The sequence below is a fragment of the Carya illinoinensis genome, chromosome 3 (assembly GCF_018687715.1).
Source record: "Carya illinoinensis cultivar Pawnee chromosome 3, C.illinoinensisPawnee_v1, whole genome shotgun sequence".
In the NCBI taxonomy this organism is placed as follows: Eukaryota; Viridiplantae; Streptophyta; class Magnoliopsida; order Fagales; family Juglandaceae; genus Carya; species Carya illinoinensis.
In genome coordinates, this window is record NC_056754.1 from 11,204,131 (window position 1) to 11,224,600 (window position 20,470).

The 20,470-nt window shown below is 33.8% G+C and overlaps 1 protein-coding gene and 1 pseudogene across 1 annotated transcript in view; both read right to left on the reverse strand.

Moving 5' to 3' along the window:
- LOC122303250 (tripeptidyl-peptidase 2-like) overlaps positions 1-3,773 on the reverse strand; it is a 43,446-nt gene extending 39,673 nt beyond the window's left edge. The window contains 4 exon segments of the mRNA XM_043114927.1: positions 1,590-1,699; positions 2,962-3,035; positions 3,134-3,212; positions 3,465-3,773. Coding sequence (XP_042970861.1) covers positions 1,590-1,699; positions 2,962-3,035; positions 3,134-3,212; positions 3,465-3,642 — 441 coding nt within the window. The 5' untranslated portion in view covers positions 3,643-3,773.
- Positions 3,774-12,896: 9,123 nt separating this feature from the next.
- LOC122303251 lies at positions 12,897-18,588 on the reverse strand (annotated as a pseudogene).
- Positions 18,589-20,470: the final 1,882 nt, after the last annotated feature.

Sequence of the window (20,470 nt, forward strand, 5' to 3'; positions counted from 1 at the left end):
ACCCATCGCTAAGATAACTACTGTACGTACTCTTCTCGCCCTTACTACTTCCAAAGGCTAGTCTCTTAGGCAGATGGATGTGAAAAATGCGTTCTTACATGGGGATTTGAAGGAAGAAATCTATGTCTCCTCCTCCTGGTATGTTCAGTTCATCCTCCACTGAGGTTTGTCGGTTGAAGCAGTCTTTGTATGGCTTAAAGCAGGCACCGCGTGCATGGTTTGAGAAGTTTCGCACCACTCTTCTTGATTTTCATTTTAATCAGAGTCAGTTTGATTCTTCTCTTTTTTATTCAGAGAACTGCCATTGAACTTGTTGCTCTTTTAGTCTATGTCGATGATATAGTTATCACAGGTTCTAATTCTCACCTGATTGAGCGACTACAGCAACATCTCAAAACTACTTTTCATATGAAAAACCTTGGCCCACTTCAATATTTTCTTGGTCTCGAGGTACATTCACGTTCCAATGGTATGCTTTTGCATCAGCACAAATATACCTAAGAGATTCTCATCTTGGCTGGACTTCAATCTGGAAATTCAGTACTTACACCTCTGGAGGTCAATTTAAAGCTTTGTCGGGATGAGGGTGACCTATTATCTAATCCCTCTTTGTATCGGAAGTTAGTAGGGAGTTTAAATTACTTGACTATTACCCAACCTAATATTTCCTCTGCAGCGAGTCAGTTAGTTTATGCAGGCTCCTTGTCAATCTCATCTTGCAGCAATACGACGGATCATTTGTTATCTCAAATCTACATCTGGTAGAGGTTTATTCTTTCCTACGGAGAACTCCTTACAATTAACGAGTTACAGTGATGCTGATTGAGCTACTTGTGTGGATACTCATCGTTCTGTTACTGGTTGGTGTATGTTTCTATGTGATGCTCTCATTTCTTGGAAAAGTAAGAAGCAGGATCGCGTATCCAAATCTTCTACTGAATCTGAGTATCGTGCTAATCAGCATGTTCTAAGATTGTGTGGCTTTGGGGTTTACTGAGTGAACTTGGTGTTCCACAACTTACTCCTACCCCTCTTCATGCAGATAACACCAATACTATTCAAATTGTAGCCAATCCTGTGTTCTAGGAGCGCACCAAGCACATTAAAGTAGATTGTCATTCCATTCGTGAGGCATTTGATCATCATGTGATTACACTTCCTCACATTTCCACCGAACACCAAACTGCTGACGTCTTTACCAAGGCAATGTCTCGCCACCGTCATCAATTCATGATTGACAAATTGATGACTCTTGATTGATCAGCATCAATTTGAGGGGGGATGTCAGTGATATCTATATATGGCAATATATATGTTTATGGCAATATATATTTATGTAAATAGCAGTAGTTGTAAATAGCTAGTATTATTTCCTTTCCTAGCTAGTATTATTTCCTTTCCTGTATTGCTTTATTCTTTCCTATTTTACATAGACTGTAATGAAGGCTCAAGATATATAATACACGGAGAACTCTCATGGGAGAGGTATTCAAGCAAACTTGACAGGAGATGGAGTGCAACATCTGTAAGGCTAGAAACGAAAGAGTGCAATTCACTTAATCCACCTAATAAATCCAGGCAACACTTACTTTCAAGCGAGAGGTCAAAGTATCCGTAAATAGCTCATACACCAACTTATAACCAACATGCCATTCACCAGAAGGATTTTTCCATGAAGAATTGACAACCAGAGTGGTCCCTGCACAAAATATAATCTTCAAAGCAGATCATGATAATTTCCAGAACAGAACTTGACACAAAATCTAGATAGAGATTTCTCACTCAATTTCTAAGAGGCAACATGATTTAGCACCTAAATATACCTCATTAGTTGACAACAAAGGAGTCAAACATTGGTTAATTTATTATTTTTTGTCATTTTCCGCAGGGAATCCTCCAGGTGCATAGACTTGGGTTCAGATACAAGAATTTGATGGAGCCAAGTTACTGATAAGCCATCAGAACAAAAATTTATGTCATATATAACAAGGAACACTTTCACAAATCTAGCATCTATAGATTCTGTGCTTGTTATGTCTTCCCTCAAAGACTCTCTCATATATGGGTTGGAAACACTTTTTAAATTAAACACACATATGAGTAGGACTTTATGTCTCCCCTCAAATACTCTCTCATATATCTAGCAATAACCAAAAGAAGTCCAGAAACTTTACATTTGAATAATCCAACTAAAATTTAAATTTTGGCAAAAAAACATTCTGGTGGGAAAGTTTGTGGTTACAAACAAAGGACAACAAGATCCTTAATTGCCATAGCTTTAGAAAGCCCACCCATTCATAAAATAGTTACATTAATTAATTATATAACCTAAAAAGTGACTAAGACTGTAAGTTTCAACATAAAAGAACCTTTGTGTCAAAAAATGTCTTGGGTGGGAAATTACTAAATTTTGCTGAAACTCAAAAATAATCTGAAAAAACATTTTTCACTATTTAGCTCGTAATAAAATTCGTTGACTATCACAACACCACTCCATAATCTGAAAGAAAAATCATGAACCACGAACACCATACCCCAGGACAGTTCCCAAAAGCCGGCAGCCAAGTCAAAGACATTCCCAAACCATGCAGGAGTCAATATCAATAACATGTCAACAAAGAAGGCAAGGGAAAGGGATTTTATGGTCGAGCAGTCCTAGTAGCCAGGGATGGGCCTAGCTATCATAGCTGAGATGGCTTTGATAGAGAAGCTTAAAAATTTTAATAGCGAAACTGCTTTACGCTTTTAAAATGTCTATTCATTTCCGTTAAGCAGGGAAATATAGTTTATGTTAATTAAGATTCTTGGCTGCACCAAACACCTGAAAACATCAAAAACGTTTTCCGGCACAAAAGCCACGGCCTGTGATCAACTTAATAAAATATGAAAAGAGCGGTTGAAGCTCCAGGCACAATTTCCTGCTTATTAACTACGAACTATCCGTTATACTATAGCATTAACCTGAAGCTCCGCGAATACAACCGTCCGCATCGGTTTTCACCACCTTTGAGGTATCAACATCTCCACTCCCGGTGCTGAAACGAAAAATATATATATACTGGATCTGACACTTATCTAGAAGTAATTAAAGAAGAAAAAAAACACTTCTCTGCTCAAGTAGCTTTCTTAATACCAATCAAGGACATCTAGTATTTTCGGCTTCCCATCCGAGGTAACTTGCAAGCCAGCAGCAGCCGGGTCAACACCAGAATCTGAAAACAAGTCATCCTTATAATTTCAGTGCCTATAATACGTGTTTCTAAAAACACTTGTACCTATGTAAAACAAGGGTATCACTTGTTCTCAATATTGTTTAGGAAATATCAGAACAGAGTGCAATAAAATGTCGAGAAAATTTTGGATTTTATCAGTTAAGGCGCCACCTTTGCACTTAATTTGCCAAGTGATCAACTTTCCTTGGTATTATTTTCCAGCTAACAGAAATATGAAGGAAAAATCAATACCGAAGATAGCGATGAGGACTCCACGGCCGTCGTATTCTGGGTGAGCCTCGATGAAGCAGTCGGCGGCAATCTCTTTCTTGGGCATGAGGGAGGCCAGGAAAGTGGACTCAGTCAGCTTGAAACTACGCAGACGGCCATTTTCGTCACTGCCGGAGTCTCCGAAAGAAGAGCAAGGCATTGCCCTCACCCTTCTCCCAATCCAACTCCACTCTACCTTTCTTGGTCTTCGTCTACGTCTGCTGGCTCTCCTAACAATGACACAGACAAAATGGTGGGGAGGAGAGCGAAACGGGTGAGGTGGTGGGTAAAACGGGGAGTAATGGCAAGTAGTTTTGCATTTTTATTTTTTATTTTTTGTGTACTTTCTTTGGAAAATGCTTCGAATCCCGTTGGGATCCGCTTGAGGTATTTTTTAGTAATTAAAAAAGTATTATTTTATAATATTGTGAATTTTTTAAAAAAAAGATATTTTAAAATGTTAAAAAATATGTGAAAAAGATTTTATAAAAAATAAATACTAGCGAAATGGGCAGCGGAATCCTAGCATTTCCACTTTCTTATGGTGAGAGAGTGTCTTGGTAATTTCGAGTAGAGATAGTTGGGTGCGGTGAAAGGAGCGTGAGAGTGTGGGCGCCAGCCGCAAAGGACAGCTGGTGATGTAGACTGTAGAGACTGTTGGAAGCGGTTTGGTTGGATTGGTAATCACGATCTCGGTGCAACTAAAAACATATTTTAGTTTTTTTTCATTATTTTTTAATCCTCCTATATATTTCTTAAAAAATTTATAATATCTTTAAAAAATATTTCTTTAATTATTAAATAAAAATATATATATGTTTCAGGCCTAATCGGGATCCATATCTCAATAAGCCTAACATTTTTCTCGGAAATATGGGTGCGCGGACGTAATAGATTGACTTTTAAGTGTTAAAAAATGTTAAGATATATTATAAATAGTAATAAAAATATATGTGAAAAATAATAATAAAATATTAAATAGTAATAAAAAATAATAAATAATAATAAAAAGTAATTAAAAATTAATAATAAAATAATAAATAGTAGTGAAGTATGTTAAAAAGTATTTAGATATTCTCATCGTTCAAATATAGTCTCGGAATGGTAAAAGTATAAGACATGTCCCTTGCTTTGTAACTAATGACATCCATATCCCGTCCTAATAAAGTCAGAATATGTGTAGTTTAAATAGTAAAATAAGATAAGATGAAATATTTTATATGAAAATTAAAAATTAAATAAAATATTATTATAATATTATTTTTTTAAAATTATTACTGTTTTTAAATTTGAAAATGTTGAATAATTTATTATATTTTATATGAAAATTTAAAAAAATTATAATAATAAAATGAAATGAGATAAGATGAAATTGTTTTTATATCAAAATTCATATTCGCAAAATTGATTAGGGGGATCAGGAGCTTGGGCTTAAGCTTCAATCTTCCTTTAGTTAATTTTTTTTTTTTTAACTTTTAGTTAATTAATTAATATGGCTTTTGGACCGAATGGTATAAAGGAGATTATAAAGGAAGCTCGTATATAATTATACGATCCTCCAATATATAATTGTTGGCCATTGTCTCCCGGGAATAAATAAAGCCATCCCCAACTACAAAAATAAGCCCCAAGTCCTCCGTACTATGCGACTTGTATATATTTTCATCGTTTGGCATCTACATAATGGGGAACCTATTCTTAACTTTGTTTGATTTATTTAAAAAAAAAAAAAAAAAAAAGGATTCCCATGTACAAAAATTCGAATAAAATTAATTAACATCACATTCACTATTGTTGGATTTTTAGTTTTCCTTAAAAATTTTTGTGAGAATGGGATCCCGAGTCTCAGTTTATATATATCACGGAAAATTATTTATACACAATATATTTCACAACAATACGTTAAATGAAGAGTATTTTTATAAAACACCTTATAAAAATACTATTATTTTACAAAAATATTCTCATTTTACAATATTATTGTGAAATGTGTTATGAAAATGTATATCATTACTCATATATCACTAGTAGTGTGCTTAGTTCTCTCTATCTAATAATTTCATAATCTTGCGTTTGAAGAAATAGTTGACCAATAAATATTGTTTAAAAAAACATGCAAGAGATGCAAAAATTAAACAATGAATAGAAAAACTTTAGTTGCAAAGTAAGATCGCACGATTGGTTTCCTTCAAAATCAAGCCGAATCTATGCGTTGTGGAACTAAGGATTTGCGATCTTTGGGTGATAGAAGACAATAACTTTGTTTTTTGTTGCAAGGAATTAATGTTATATATCCAATGATAGACATAAATACAAGATAAAAAAATAAAAATAAAAATAAAATTGGTGGCAATATTATATTCGCAACAGCATTAATTTATTATTCAGATAGTATCTCTTTCTTCTTCTTCTTTATATATATATATATATATATATATATATATAATGCTAGAACGCACTATAGAGGAGGGTATGAAATGCACAAAATCCATGTTAGCACCTTGAAAACTCAATTTTACCTCCGTATAAAACAATCCATTTGCACGAGAAAGCTCTTTACTTCAAACTTATCAAAAAAATTACTTCAAGCATTGAGTTCCCATGACTGCAGTGCTCCCCAAATGAAAGCTCCTTTTACAACAATTACTTGCGGTTGTGGTCGACCAATATGTAGCATTTTGGAAATGCTTTTCGCTCTTTGGAAAGTGAGAGTCATGCCCCTAAAGGATTGAGTACTTAAAATTGCTATCAAGTTAATAATTTTGTATGAGAATTTTACATTTTCATTTTAATCTGATTATGTACGTTGACCAATCGTGCTAGAGACTAGACTCACTGGAGTTCACTTTAATACTTGCTTACTGTTATTAAGGTCTTATTTCCAACATCTCATATCAGTAGCCAAATTCTTGGAGATTTCATGATTGATTAACTTGAAATTTATGTTGATCCGTTAGGTTGTGCAGTAAGGTATGTATACTCAGAATATTTCTCACTAGGCATGGGAGGAATACCTTGGATCATAATTTCATAGGTAAATTAACCTATCTACATCTATTATGATCAAAATAGTTGGAATGAAAGTCGATTCTGGCATCAAAGCCAACAGTTGACTGAAGCTACAAGTTCTTTTTGTTGTTTTTGCCTCAGATATTTCCCATAAACATGAAGGGTACGGCTGGTAGCCTTGTGACATTGGTTAGCTGGTTCTGTTCTTGGATTGTCTCATATGCTTTTGACTTCCTAATGGATTGGAGTTCAGCTGGTAATGCTTAATAGTCTGTATGGGGTACAAATTACAGTTATCATTACCACAAATTCATGCACCATTAGCGCACCATATATGGCCTTACGTGATTGTAGCTCACTATGAATATTTTTATTTCCTTTCATGTCTCTGTATTTCATTGACAGCCGGTATGCTAGTTATAAATTTCTAATGTTAACATTTGTAAACCTCATGTGTAATCTCTATAGAAGATAATACAAGGCCCTGCACAAAGCTAGGCAATTCTTTTTTAACAACCTAGCTGTACAACAACACCAATCCGTGTTTGAATAAGCAAAATGACTGGGAAAAAAAAAAAAAAACCTTTTTTTTCTAGCAACTGAAAATATTTCTTGAGGCAGAATATCACAGACTAATTAGTGCCTAGTTGCTCGATAGTATAATTTTGATGGTTTATATCTAATTAATGATGCAAATTAAGTAAGAAAGTTAGGGAAACGTGAATGCATTGATCATGGATATAATGTGCTTTATGTAATGCATGAATGATAAGTCATTTCGTTATGCAGAGAAGTTAAGCTTAACTTCCTGTCTCTAACATACTTATGTTATAGCAAACTTTCAAAAACTATTTATCACAACCCATCATACTTAAATAATTGTTCAATACAAATTTCAGTTCTAAAAACAAAACAAATAACAAGCTTTGAATTTTTCAATACAAATTACAGTTGTAAAAACACATCAAAACCTCCTCCATATCTTAATTGCCTGTTGCACACTTACAATTTCAAAAACTTGATGCCATACTCATTAACAAAAGCTTAGACAACCTAAGAAAACAAATAAAAAAGATTTCTAGTCAACAATGTAGAACACGTTTGCTTTTATCTATGTAGCCATCCATGCAATTTTGCGCTCAATTTATAAACTCAAAATCCAGTGCGACAGGTGAAAAAGAAGCATTTTTTGCCATTTTAAGGAAAGAATATAGGACAAAAAAAATATAGAATCTACTCCACTAGGCACCAATGGGTGTTGAACATTCTTTCTACACAGTTGAAGGAAAAAATTTATTAGTAAGAACTACAAAAGCATAGAAAAGCATAATAGAAAATCATACAGTATCAACTGTCCTAACTTGAGTTGAAAGAATTGGTTGTATTTCATTTGATCCACTTAATTGAATGGGCTAGTAGAAATTAAAATTGTGTCAATATAACAAAACCTATGCACTAGTAACAAATTAAATTGAAAACTATAAAAAGAGCTTCAAACCTTTTGTTTCTTACCATGCTTTTTCTTCTTTTTTATAGACTTTTCAGCAATGGAAACTTTTAGCCGTGTCGGCGGCCTTCCTTTACCTCTCACAACATTCAGGCTGACGACTTTTTTACTCTTTTTTGGACTTCTATTAGTGGGAGCTATTTGTTCTAAAGGCCTTGGTTCACACATTAAGTCACTACATTGATATTTGACATCAAGTAAATGGTCCATTATGTTCGAGTAACGCTCCTCATTTCTCGATATAAATTTTGCTACCTCAAAAAACAAAGTCATAAGATTATCATACCTTTGTGTATCAGGATTGGCACGTAAATCGTCACAACTACTCTTAATAAGTGTGTAGTTATGCATTAAGTCCTTCCTTCGACAATTTAAGATATACTTATATGGTAATGATGTGTCACTACATTGGGCTCTAAACACAGAAAATGCATGCCTACATAAAATGCCTTGAGTCTCAAACAAAGTACAAGTACATTTCTACACGAACCCCTCAATATTGAAATAAACGCAAACATTTACGTTTTTGGTGAAGTTTTCAATTTGCATAGTGTTAGATACCTTATAGGTTGCAATCACACCCTTATTTTTAATAAGTGAGCAGTTAAAGCAAATCATTCACATTATCTCCTGTTGCACTTCCTTGAATTTCTCATTAGTGTACATACTTTGGAACTACTTTTCTATTTTTTAAATTGAAACACATGGTATTGTGACATTGAATTAGTTAAAGTAGGTAGATTGCTCATTCTCAACTTTTTTTCTAAGGGCATTGTACGTTCTTTAAGTGTGGTATCCGAATGTACGAACCCATCAAAGAAAGCAATTATGCTTTTGCTCCATTGGGTAGTGTTTATCCTAGCTTAAAATATATTTTTCAAATACTCTAGCACCCAAAATGTACGCTTCTCATATAATTCACTCAGCCATATATTATCATGAAGTTGGTATGCATCTAATAGCCTCCCCCATCTTTCTTCAAATTGAACACATGTTTGAGAATCATACACACACCCTAAAATGGAGGATTTTTTTATCACAATTGTACATCAAATATGAACCAAGCTTTTCTAGAAGTTTTTTTAATATATGTCATAGACAATATCTATGCCTTGTTTCTGGGAAAACAATTGCAATCGCACTATTTAATATTGCACGGTCTTGATTTGTTATGATTGCAACTGGTGCTAAGCCATTCATAAACTTTAACCATGCTCGAAACAACCATACAAACATACGTGTGTCTTCACTATATATCAACTCTACACCTAGAAGTATGGATTGACTATGATGATTTACACCAGCAAAATGTGCAAAGGGCATCTTATGGAATTGACCATAATGATTTACACCAGCAAAATGTACAAATGGCATCTCATATCTATTAGTCAAATAAGTCATATAAAATGTTACGACATCTTCAAAATATTGGTACGATGCTCTATTGCGTGCATCAACCCAAAATACATTTCTTAATATCAATTCCTCCTTATCCAAGTCCATAGTGGAGTAAGAGTCATGATTCATATCATACATCCTTTCAAAATATTTTAGGAATGCCACACCACCTTCTTTTCCAAAGCGAATGTGTCTTGCATTGTCAATAAAATTTCTACAATCTTTTTCTATAAATTATAGGTTGTCAAAGCCTCTCACTTCAACAATAAATGAATAATAGTTCTTATTCATCCTTATCCCAGCTGTCATTCAATTCTAACTTCTATTTAGCAAATGAGTCTATGTTACAATGGCATTTAAAAAATCTAGATACGAGTGGGTTCAATCCATTATTGTAGGTAAGTTCTACACTAGTAGACATCACTCACCATTATCGAGTCGAGTATTGATTTTTGCCTTACATTCTATCTTTGTTGTTGAATGTGGCTTCAATACATACTACTATTACTTGTATGCTTTCCATCCCTTGAACAACCAAGTGTAATATACTTCACTGTCCCATTGACTCTAGTTTTGTCCTTTGTGTCCTCACCCCAAGTTCTTATTGTTTTGCATATCACTTGTAATATGCACTCAGTGCGGTTTCATCCTTAAAAGTCATCCCAGACTTAGGTTCATCAACAGGCGCATATTCATGATTTATCGCATAACCATCCTCATCAATACCCCCCTTAGCTTTCATCTCACAATCTTATTCTGTCATTTCATAACAACCACATATATATATATATATATATATATATATATTTATAAACATATAACAACCTTATATAGTTAAACAACCAAAAATTCAATCCACAATTTATAAAATTTGAATTCTTACATTTAACTCATCAATTTGAATAATGCAATACACTTTTTTCAATATCATGCTCATTTGAGTGCAAACTTGTACCTTCTTTATTTATAGGGAGCTCCGTAGTCACACTTTCAATAATTGTTTTTGAAGTCTTACCATGCTCACTTTCAACAAATTCTGCAACTTCTCTTGATGTACATATGCTATATGACCCAAATGATTGGATAATTGTGGGCTACAAAATAGGTGAAAGGAAATAAGTTACTTAACTTTATACATAATTTATGATATAAAAGAAGGTATTATATTCACTTAACACCCCATATATAGGGGTAATGTGTTCTTATCGAAGGAGCATTATTATTTGTAGGAGTAGCACATGGGTTTGGAGGCAGAGCACTGGGATTTAGCTGCACATAGAAATTTTGATTAGTGTATGGGTTCGGAGTAGCATATGGGTTCAGAGACAAAGGTTGGGGACTTGGATGAGGATGGAGATTTGGATTTTTGTGGTTGGTTGGGGGGGAAAGAATAGGGATTTGGATGGGCATTAGGATTTGGAGGGAAAGAATAGGATTTGGATTGGCATTAGGGGTTGGTGGAGCATATGGAGGTTGTGTCCCAACAAATGATGGAACAAATTTGTTGACATGGCATCATAATAAGCCAAAATAAAAAGTACAAGAAAAGGCATTAGTTTCAGTTTTCCAACAATAACAAAACTAAGGATCACTAAATAAATCTAAACTAAGTCATCACCTTCATAGAGCTTGAACAATCCGTCGAGGGTATATTTGACAAGTCATTTTCTTTGCCCATCGAGCTATTCAACCAAAAATACTCCTCCTCATTACTCTAGTCATTTATTTCGTACAATTAGATAACCAACAACATATTTTTTGTGTCCAAAATCCAACTAAAATCTATTTTACTTAATCCATTAGTCTAATATCTATTTTTTACCCTTCCTTCCAATTTCACATAAAATCTACACAACTGAAAACCATCAAGTCAACTTTAAATTTTAAGGATGTACATAAAAATGATTTCTTTAAGGAAAAAAAATTGCAAATCTTGACCATAACTGTTGCTCTGCATTTTTTTTTTCAAATTTTTTTAAGCTGCAGAAGGCTTAAAGTATACACACACAAATGAAGATAAAATGGATGCCATCAATTTAGTTAAAAATAACTAAATACACATACAGATGAAGATAAAATGCAAAGAGGGTAATCCCGAATTGTCCAAAATAAATATCTACAGATCACTTACACATGTATTTTATCCATAAAAGTATGTTTAGAAATTCCTTCTCTTACACACATATTACACAGATCGGGGAGAGAGAGAGGTGATTAATTTCTCTTTGACGTGTGAAATGCTGCAATGCTGTGGATGGACGAATTGCTAGTGCAGGAGAAGTTTTATTTATTTATTTTTGTGAATTTGGGCGGGAGGATGAACCAACGATACAAAGAAGGGAGAAAAGTAAGAAATAATAAAGAAGCTTCCATTTTGACCTTTTATTGTTTTGTTTGATTTTTTATGTTGTTTTTCCTGTACTTATCCACCTTGGCACTATTCATGCATTTTGTATAATATAGGAGGTTTCTTGTAGCAGCACTATATATATACATATATATATGAGATGTATAAGATAAGCGCTCATATCTAATGCCATTACATCACAATTCACATTATTGTCATATGCACATATAAAAATAAATTAAAATTTTCTGTTTTTAAATTGACATTCTCTAAAAATCAAACGAGAGTTCATACTCGAGAATTGAGAAACTATTAAAACTAACGAATGACTTGCGAATATATTAATATTTTGTATTCTGCATGCTCATTTAAGATATCATGTTCTATAAGATAGTGTCACATGCATACTCGATGAAGATCTGACCATTAATATCAACAAAAAACAACATATATGACACGAGCTTAAACAGTTCTATCTCAAACTAGGATGCAAAATTTTAAAATCAGGCTTAGTGCATCACCATCCAAATTATATATTTATAGAAATAAGATACGGGTGAAAACGAGGAAAAAACAAGGAGATGAAGAAAGAGCAGACCGTTATATGCATGGTTTACTACTGAAACACATTTTGCTATTCATATTTACATGACTAATTAGTTGAAAAATGACTGCAGTCGAGTTTTATTTTTTCCTCCTCTTCTTCTTTTTCCCTTTCCACCATCATGAGATTAGGACACCAGTATGGAGGTGAGACTGAAATGATCTTCATGAGATATAATTTTCAAATACTATATATTTGAGTAATGCTACTCATCATCTCAATTGTTATCATCCCATGATGTGACATTAGATAATTAGAGATTATTTATTATGTTTCACTTGTGAATCTATCATCTAAAATCACATTATAGAATGGTGAGAAAATAGATGATGAATAGATTTTTGACCTTTTTGATTTGAGCTATGACAAACATCTGTAGAGATTAATGATTTTTTTCCCCCTTCTCAAGCACACAAAATTGTTTTTTGGGTACGACGTCATTTTTTATTTTTTATTTTTAGCCATGGGGTGGGGTTTAATTCTTGGGTCCATACATTTGTCCTTAAAGGCTACAATCATGCGTGCATGCCATAACCTTAGATCACTCTGTGCAACTACAAAGAATCATTGCTTATCCAAGTACATTACACTTTCATAGCCTTAAATGATACAAAAACCATTATAGAATCGCACTGCAATAAGTTGATTCGGTTGTACAAATTCAATCTTGCATTCATATTTGTCTTTGCCAATGACCCATATAGTCCTTTTAGAGTTTCTGCGAGTCTGGAGAAGAATCAGTGTATTTTATTGATCAATTGAATGAAAAAATGTTAAACACCTGAAATCTTATCTTCTAGTTTTCTATTCATCTTTTCTTTTTGTAGATATGCTATAATCATCATTGTTGTATGAATGGTTCCTCCCCTTGTCCCTTAATATCTTCAAAAGCTACCAACAGATTCATTTTGAGAACTAGAGAAGCCTGTGAAAACAACTTTATCATTCCTCCTAACCTTTGAATCTTTATATGGTACCTGAGATATGACTACCAAGGGTCAGATTAATGCAAATATGACTACCATGCCTCCAAAATAAGGCCATAGAATATATTTGAATTCGTAAGGACATCACCTGAAATTACGGTATAAGGTTGTGGCAGGTACTGTCACATGGATATGCACAATCAATCTCTTTGGTCACCCTTCCGCTGAAGTACCAATCACCGACCGCTTCTGCAATGTTCTGGCAAACATAATTCTTGATTTTAAAAACAATGCAAAACAGCTAAGATTCTCTAAGCCTAAAAACCTATGAAATATGGGTCCTCAAAATTGTTGTTGCATCAATCAGTTACAAAATATGTTAACTCAAGTGCTGTTGATCATTTCAACTGAACGCATGTAGGCTGTTATGCAATGACAGTGACTAAAGCAACACATACTACTGAACCTTCCTACTTAAAAAATTCAAATTAGACCGTTGTATCCAAGCCTAATTCAATAGTGAAAAAGTTGCATGTTGATTCCATCAGTTCATTTCCCAAATCAGGTTTGAACATGCAGAGGTAGATTTATCACATAACATTCTTGGATTTTAGCCTTCTCCACTTGTATGGTTTGATTGGCACACAATTGTACATGAATTTTATAATTCCGAGGCAAGTACTTATTGAATGTCGAATGGAAAACAAAACCTTGTTTGCTGATCCACATGCTTTGTTGGTAAACAGAACATGGTCTGATCCACTGACTGGATTACACACTTTTTTGAGCTTACTCTAGAACAAATTGATAGTGAGATAAAAACAAGCATCATAAAAGATGAAACTAAACTCCTATAGTGTACAACGGTTCTTATTATAAAATGCACAGTTCAAGTTAATTACCTTTTAAAAAAAATAAATAAAAGGTACCTTGTTTTGAATTCTCGGTGAGTCGTCTCCAAACCATGTGTCTTGTGACTCACTCTGGCAATGAGCAAAGCATGAATTTATGAACATCCCTCCTCTTCTTGAATATTTGAAGAACACTCTCAATGTTAAAATCATATCACGCCTGAAACTTAAATGCAGAACGCAGGCCGAGGGATTTAACAAGTAAGTCAACAAGAAAACTAGTGAATGTAATATTTGCAATGCCTGAAGATTTGATGCTACTTAACCAAGTATGTATTATAATTGTCAAAGAGTGAATTGGAGAATAACCTTGCAATGTCTCTATCTGGTTTTCATCACATGCGGCTGGATTCAACTTGCAATGATTCTAGTGTCCATGCAAATCAGAAGAAGGTGGCACCAATATATGATGAAACTGTTAAAAGTTAAAACTTTTAATTTTGCTTGTTGCTCATTATAAATCTACTAGAAGTACAAAACGAATACTAAAATCAATAAAGGCAGAAGAATTTTTTTTTACTTGGTATACATCTTAAGCCGAGTTCAAGATAAAAATGGCGTGGTTATGTATTTCAATGCATACTATGGGAAAAAGAACTGCATGATAACAGGATAGATGTCAGGACCGAGACATTATAGAATCTAGGAAACGAGAAGCTAAAATTATGGACTTCTGCAAAGACCATACCAGATAAGGCAATTTGAGGGAACTAGTGCAGTTTTTCTCTAAATTCTATTCCACCCCCTGTCATAGATGCAGCCACACACACCTCTCATAAGTGATTATATATTAACTATTAAGAATACTGAAATTATAATCAGAATAGAAATGTATTCTTCTTGTCACATATAGAATGACATTAGTACCTGTAGCGAAACAAGATTTTTGTAGAAAGACCTCATGGTGTAGTTCAAACTTATATCTCTTCTGTAGAAAAGGATAGGAAAAAAATGTAACTTGTGTCCAGTAAAGGATTAAAAAAAAAAAAAAGGAAAAATTGCAATATAGCTTGGTTGAACATAGAGCAAAACTTACTTATCAAGAAAAAATCCAGCATCGCTTAAGCACTTCACACTGGCATTCTCTGGTAAGTAATTGGTGAAGTTCTGACAATGCAAAAAGGATGCTAAACCTCCAGCAGAGCAACTTGAAAGCAAAGCCTTAAAAAAAAAAAAATAGGAGTCAAACGAGGGTGAATTATCATATGTCAAGTAATCAAGGCATTTGAATGTAGATAAAACTCATTGCTGCTCATGTAGGCACATGAAGCTTGCAGAGATAAAGTGATTAGAGTCATGCAACTTAACATAGAGCAGGAGATGTTTGAGTTTACCATACGCGTACGCACCAAACCTTTTGGTAGAAGGTCATGAATAATTGCTTCCCAAATTTTTTGGCCTCTGAAATAAAGCAATGATGTTTGTCATTTGTTTTTCACAAAACACACAAAAAAGGAGTGAAGTTAATCACTTACTTCAAAACAATGCATGAGCTTTTATAGCAAAGCAACACACACACACAAAAGGAAATTAATTAGAAGGCTACATCGTAAAAGTGGGAGGAAATGTTTTATTTCTAGAAAATGAGGCTCCATCGCAATATCTAAGCTTCACACGGTTCCAATTGTAAAAATCTGGTCCACATTTAGTATATAATATTGATTATTTCTCAAATCAAGACAAGTGACGACAATTGTCTTAAATACTAAAATCTAGAGATACATGAGCTTCAAATGATTTTACAAAGAGATATTGACAATTTGGCACCACGAAAGAATGAAAGAACACAACTAACGGACTGAAAAAAGATTAGATACCAGATAGACATGCCCCATAAAATGTGTTTCATAACTTAAAATTATCTCATCTAATCCCTAGTTTCAAAAGAAAAAATAAAAAATAAAAATAATAATAGTATGACTCTCAAATATGCACACTAAATGTGTCCATTTATATATATATATTAGTTTTTTTAAAATAATTAAGGAAGTGACTATTAATAAATTTTTTTATTTTATTTTTTTAAATGATTAAAAATGTTCAAAAATATTTTTAAAAAATAAAAATAAAAAACTCATTTACACTAATCCAAATATTTGAGTTGCACATTTATCACCTAGCGTTGTTCATAAACTAGTGAAATGCTTGGGATCATGATAATGGTCCCACGCATTTCTCTTTACACTAATTTTTCATTTTTTATTTAATGATTAAGTAAATTTTAATAATATTGTGAATTTAAAATTATGTACTTATTATTTTTCTTGGTACAAAGACAACTGTCTTTGTCGTTTTATGGATGTCAATTGTCACGAGTCCCACAGACAGCGGATAAAATCTGCAAAGCCTATTAGGCTGGAGGGGAATTCAGAGTTGAGACAGATGTGGGCAAAATAGCTGTTACCTGGGGTGTCATCTATTAATTTTAATTTCTTGATTGAGACAATAGAGAATGTGACCATGTCCAACATGGACAATCGATGCCATGGAAATTCAGTGGAATTTTTCAATTTATTCCCTTTTTTACAAAGATGCAAAGACGCTGGCTTCGCAATCCAAGACACCAGTGATGAGGACATTTATGTCCAGAGAACTTTAGTAAAAACATCCCGCGTGACATTAGGTAAAGAGGCCTTATGCTGGCCTACTTTGGCTTTACTTATAAAACAATCAGAGCTGTCAAAGATGCTCATCACGTGAATTGGACAGTTTAAAGTGAACTTCGATGAAGAGAAATATCGAATATGTATATTATATATATATATATATATATTCGTTTCTGCCTTTATTACACACTTGTAGGATTACACCTAATTGTTATGTATCAGTGGGTTGATAAGAAATTTTAGTTATTTTTTTATCAGGTTAATGTTCCTATTTATATGATTATCATTCGAATTAATAAACAGTTATTTAAAACATTTTCTCTTTCAGGGACAGACAGAGAAAAGAAGCGACATGCCTGGATTAAAAGAAGCATTGTTGCTTAGAATTCCAAAAAAGACTTCAAACTTGGTCATGAGACTCATTGAGCCTCTATGTGTATTGGCTCTCTCAAAGCACGATGCTAAATCATTGCACCACCCACCACCCTGCAGAAAAAAGACCATCATCTGTTACTATGAATGAACAATAAAACCCCCTATAATGGAATGGATGGATGGATATCCTCGCGCATGGGTCCCCTACTTCAATTACAATTTCTTCGGATCAAAGCTTCCAAAACCCCCTACCTCTTTAAATAGTCCCCCCCCCCCCCCCCCCCCCCCCCAATATGAAAAATCACCTTCGCTTTTGGACAGTGGTGGGGCTCCCAGTCCCAGTCCCAGGCCAGTGTGATGGACACTGGAAGCTAGCTAAATTTGACTTCGGACAGTTAATCATGTTGTAATCACACAGATTTAATTAAACTATATTTTAATCAAAAGCTGGCTAAATTTGTATCCAACTCATTATTTTTGTAACATGACACCTCCTGTGGATAATTGAAAACTAACGAATCCACGTGCTAATGTTGCTCGTAGCAGTAGTATAATGAGTATGTTGTCTTTGTCTCTTTTGTCTACACATGTCCTAGCCATGTTCACAAACAGAAATGAAAGAGGTTAATGCATGACATAACTAATATTCCAACACCAAATTCAAGTGGTAACCAATCCTTATTGTTCAATGCTATCCGGATCGACGTGCTCATCGGCAAACCACTTAAATATCGCCTACGGTAACAAAAGGGCAAAAAAGTTGCAACTTGGCCGGAGACATGCATAGAACACTAGGCCAAACAAAAGTCTGTCGTCTGTAGTACTTTTTTTGAAGACCCGTCCAATCATCTAGAACCACCTTCTCTCACTGGATGTCAAGGCAACTAGCAAATCTTTACCAAACCAATTACACAGGATCCAGGCCTACCCTTCCCACTATCGAGGTGGTTTTTCTAGACAACTAAACCATATTTTTTTTTTTTTTACTTTCTAGTATAATAATGTTTTGAGCAAAGGGAAATGCTTTTGTGCCGCTTGAAATGTGTCGCTATAGTATATCGCTGGTTTTTGTTTTTTTAATACTTAGTGAAAAGAAAAATTACACTGGATGGCCACGGGTAAGGGCCGCCCCACCCTTTGAGCAAAATATAAATTACCTCAAACTGCAAAAGCCAGTTGTTTGTTCCGGCTCCGAATCCTTTGTGCAGATGATACGCCGGTAAACTCCCATCCAAGCAAACTATTCCACAAATAATATACCCAAGAACAAATATACTCGTTATAACCAAAACAAATACATTGGAAAACCTTTTTAATGGTAGTAATGAATATCTAGAGAACAGAGCGTAAAAGCTTTTGAGTTTCTTACAAGCACCGACAGCGAAAGCATTTCGGACAATAGTCATGGGCACGAGGAGCCGCTCCTGCGCGTTAATGCTCAGGGGTGCGCTTGTAAGCAAAGCCAGCACGACCACAACAAATCCAATATTCAATTTCATCTTTCACGGATTTCTCAAATTCCCATTGAAACTTTGAAAGAATAGATTAGAAAATTAACTATAACCCAAGTACGTATATGTTGAATATATGCGCGCTCCAGGCTTTTATGCAGAGAGTAGTCGAGTAACTAAGAGAAGTTGGAACGAAGAATCTATATATATAGAGAAAGAGATCCAGAGGATTTCCGAGTGTTTTATAGGTAGGAAAGAAGCGTGCTTTTTACGTTTGTATGTTTTAGAAGAAGAAGATGAAGAGATGATGATGAAATTAATTAGGATGAGCTGGCGTGCGCTAGCTTGCAGATTGAGAGCGATTAGCCAATGTGACAATGTGATGGTAAGGTGGTGGCTTGTCTTATTGGAGTAGAGTGGGAGTTTTCAATGAGGAGGCAATATTAAAGCCATTAGATGATGATACTGCTGGATAAAAGCTGGGCTTGCAATGACTTTAATTCTACTTTACTTTTCCTTCAAAATTAATACAAGCTCCATTTAACTTTCAATGGGCATTTTGCCTTACGTGACTTCTCTCCAATAGTTTCTTGACCTCATGACACCCTCTATTCATACCATATTTACTTGTGAAAATAATACTTACTACATTCGCGTGTATTCATATATCATGCGTGATAAAATAATAGTGTAATATATATTTAATTTCTCATTATAAGAACATGGTGTATAGCGTGTAGCTTAAAATTTGTTGATGTGACATTATAATTAGTTTCAACTTACTTAAAATATATCTTATAAACAAATGTGATTAAAGATTAAACATTAAACATCTTAAAATTAAAAAAAAAAATATTTTTCGATTTTAAAAAGGGCTTCGTGATAAATTATGTCACATAGTTATTGGTATAATTTAGAAGAATCAATAATAGTTAAAACATATCATCAAAATTTTATTTAAAATCTATAATTGAAGAATATGGACGAGACTTCAAGTAGAGTGACATGATCTACATGTTGTAGAATGATTACCCTAAGATTGTATGTGCTATTTGACAAATTAAGAAGAAGAAAAAAAGAATTTTACTTGAGCATACTCAACTTAATTGGGTAGACTAATCTTGATAGCACCAACATGCAGATGGTGGTGGTGATGTGGGTTGGTGTAGACGTTTGAAGTCCATTATTATTGGTTAGTTAATCAACCACTTATAAGTAAGATAAGTAAGTTGGAACCAATTTTGGTAGGTCCTGAATTTTGACAACTTGAATGGCCAATCTGTGCGTGAATGGCGGAATTAAGTGCGTGCGTGCTTGCAGAACAGTACAGCCACTGTAGTATTTATCGGCTATATCCTACTTAGCCTAAACAACTCCTTGAATGGTAAAAAGTCTCAAAAGCGCTCGACACCAAAAATAGGCTGTTTTTGTAAATTAAGTTGAGTTGAGTTGAACTTAGTTAGGAAGAAAGTTAAAAATTAAATAAAATATTATTTTTTAATATGATTGATATTTTAAAATTTTAAAAATTAAATTATTTATTATATTTTATATTAAAATTTAAAAAAATTATAATAATTAGATTAGATAAATCGAGAATAATTGAATAAACAAACTGGCCTCAATGTTAAAGACGAGCGACGGAAATATTAATAATCCATAACTCGTGTATCTTGAAATTAATTGCTAATAAAAAAGCTCAAGCTTTTTTCTTTATTGTCTCGTGAGCAGAGATTATGTCCGAGCTCTATATGAAAGCTGAGTCCCTCTCAAGATGAGTGATACAATCATAAATAAATAAAATTAAAAAAAGAAAAAAAAATAATTACAGTCGTAAGCACGTAAATGAATATA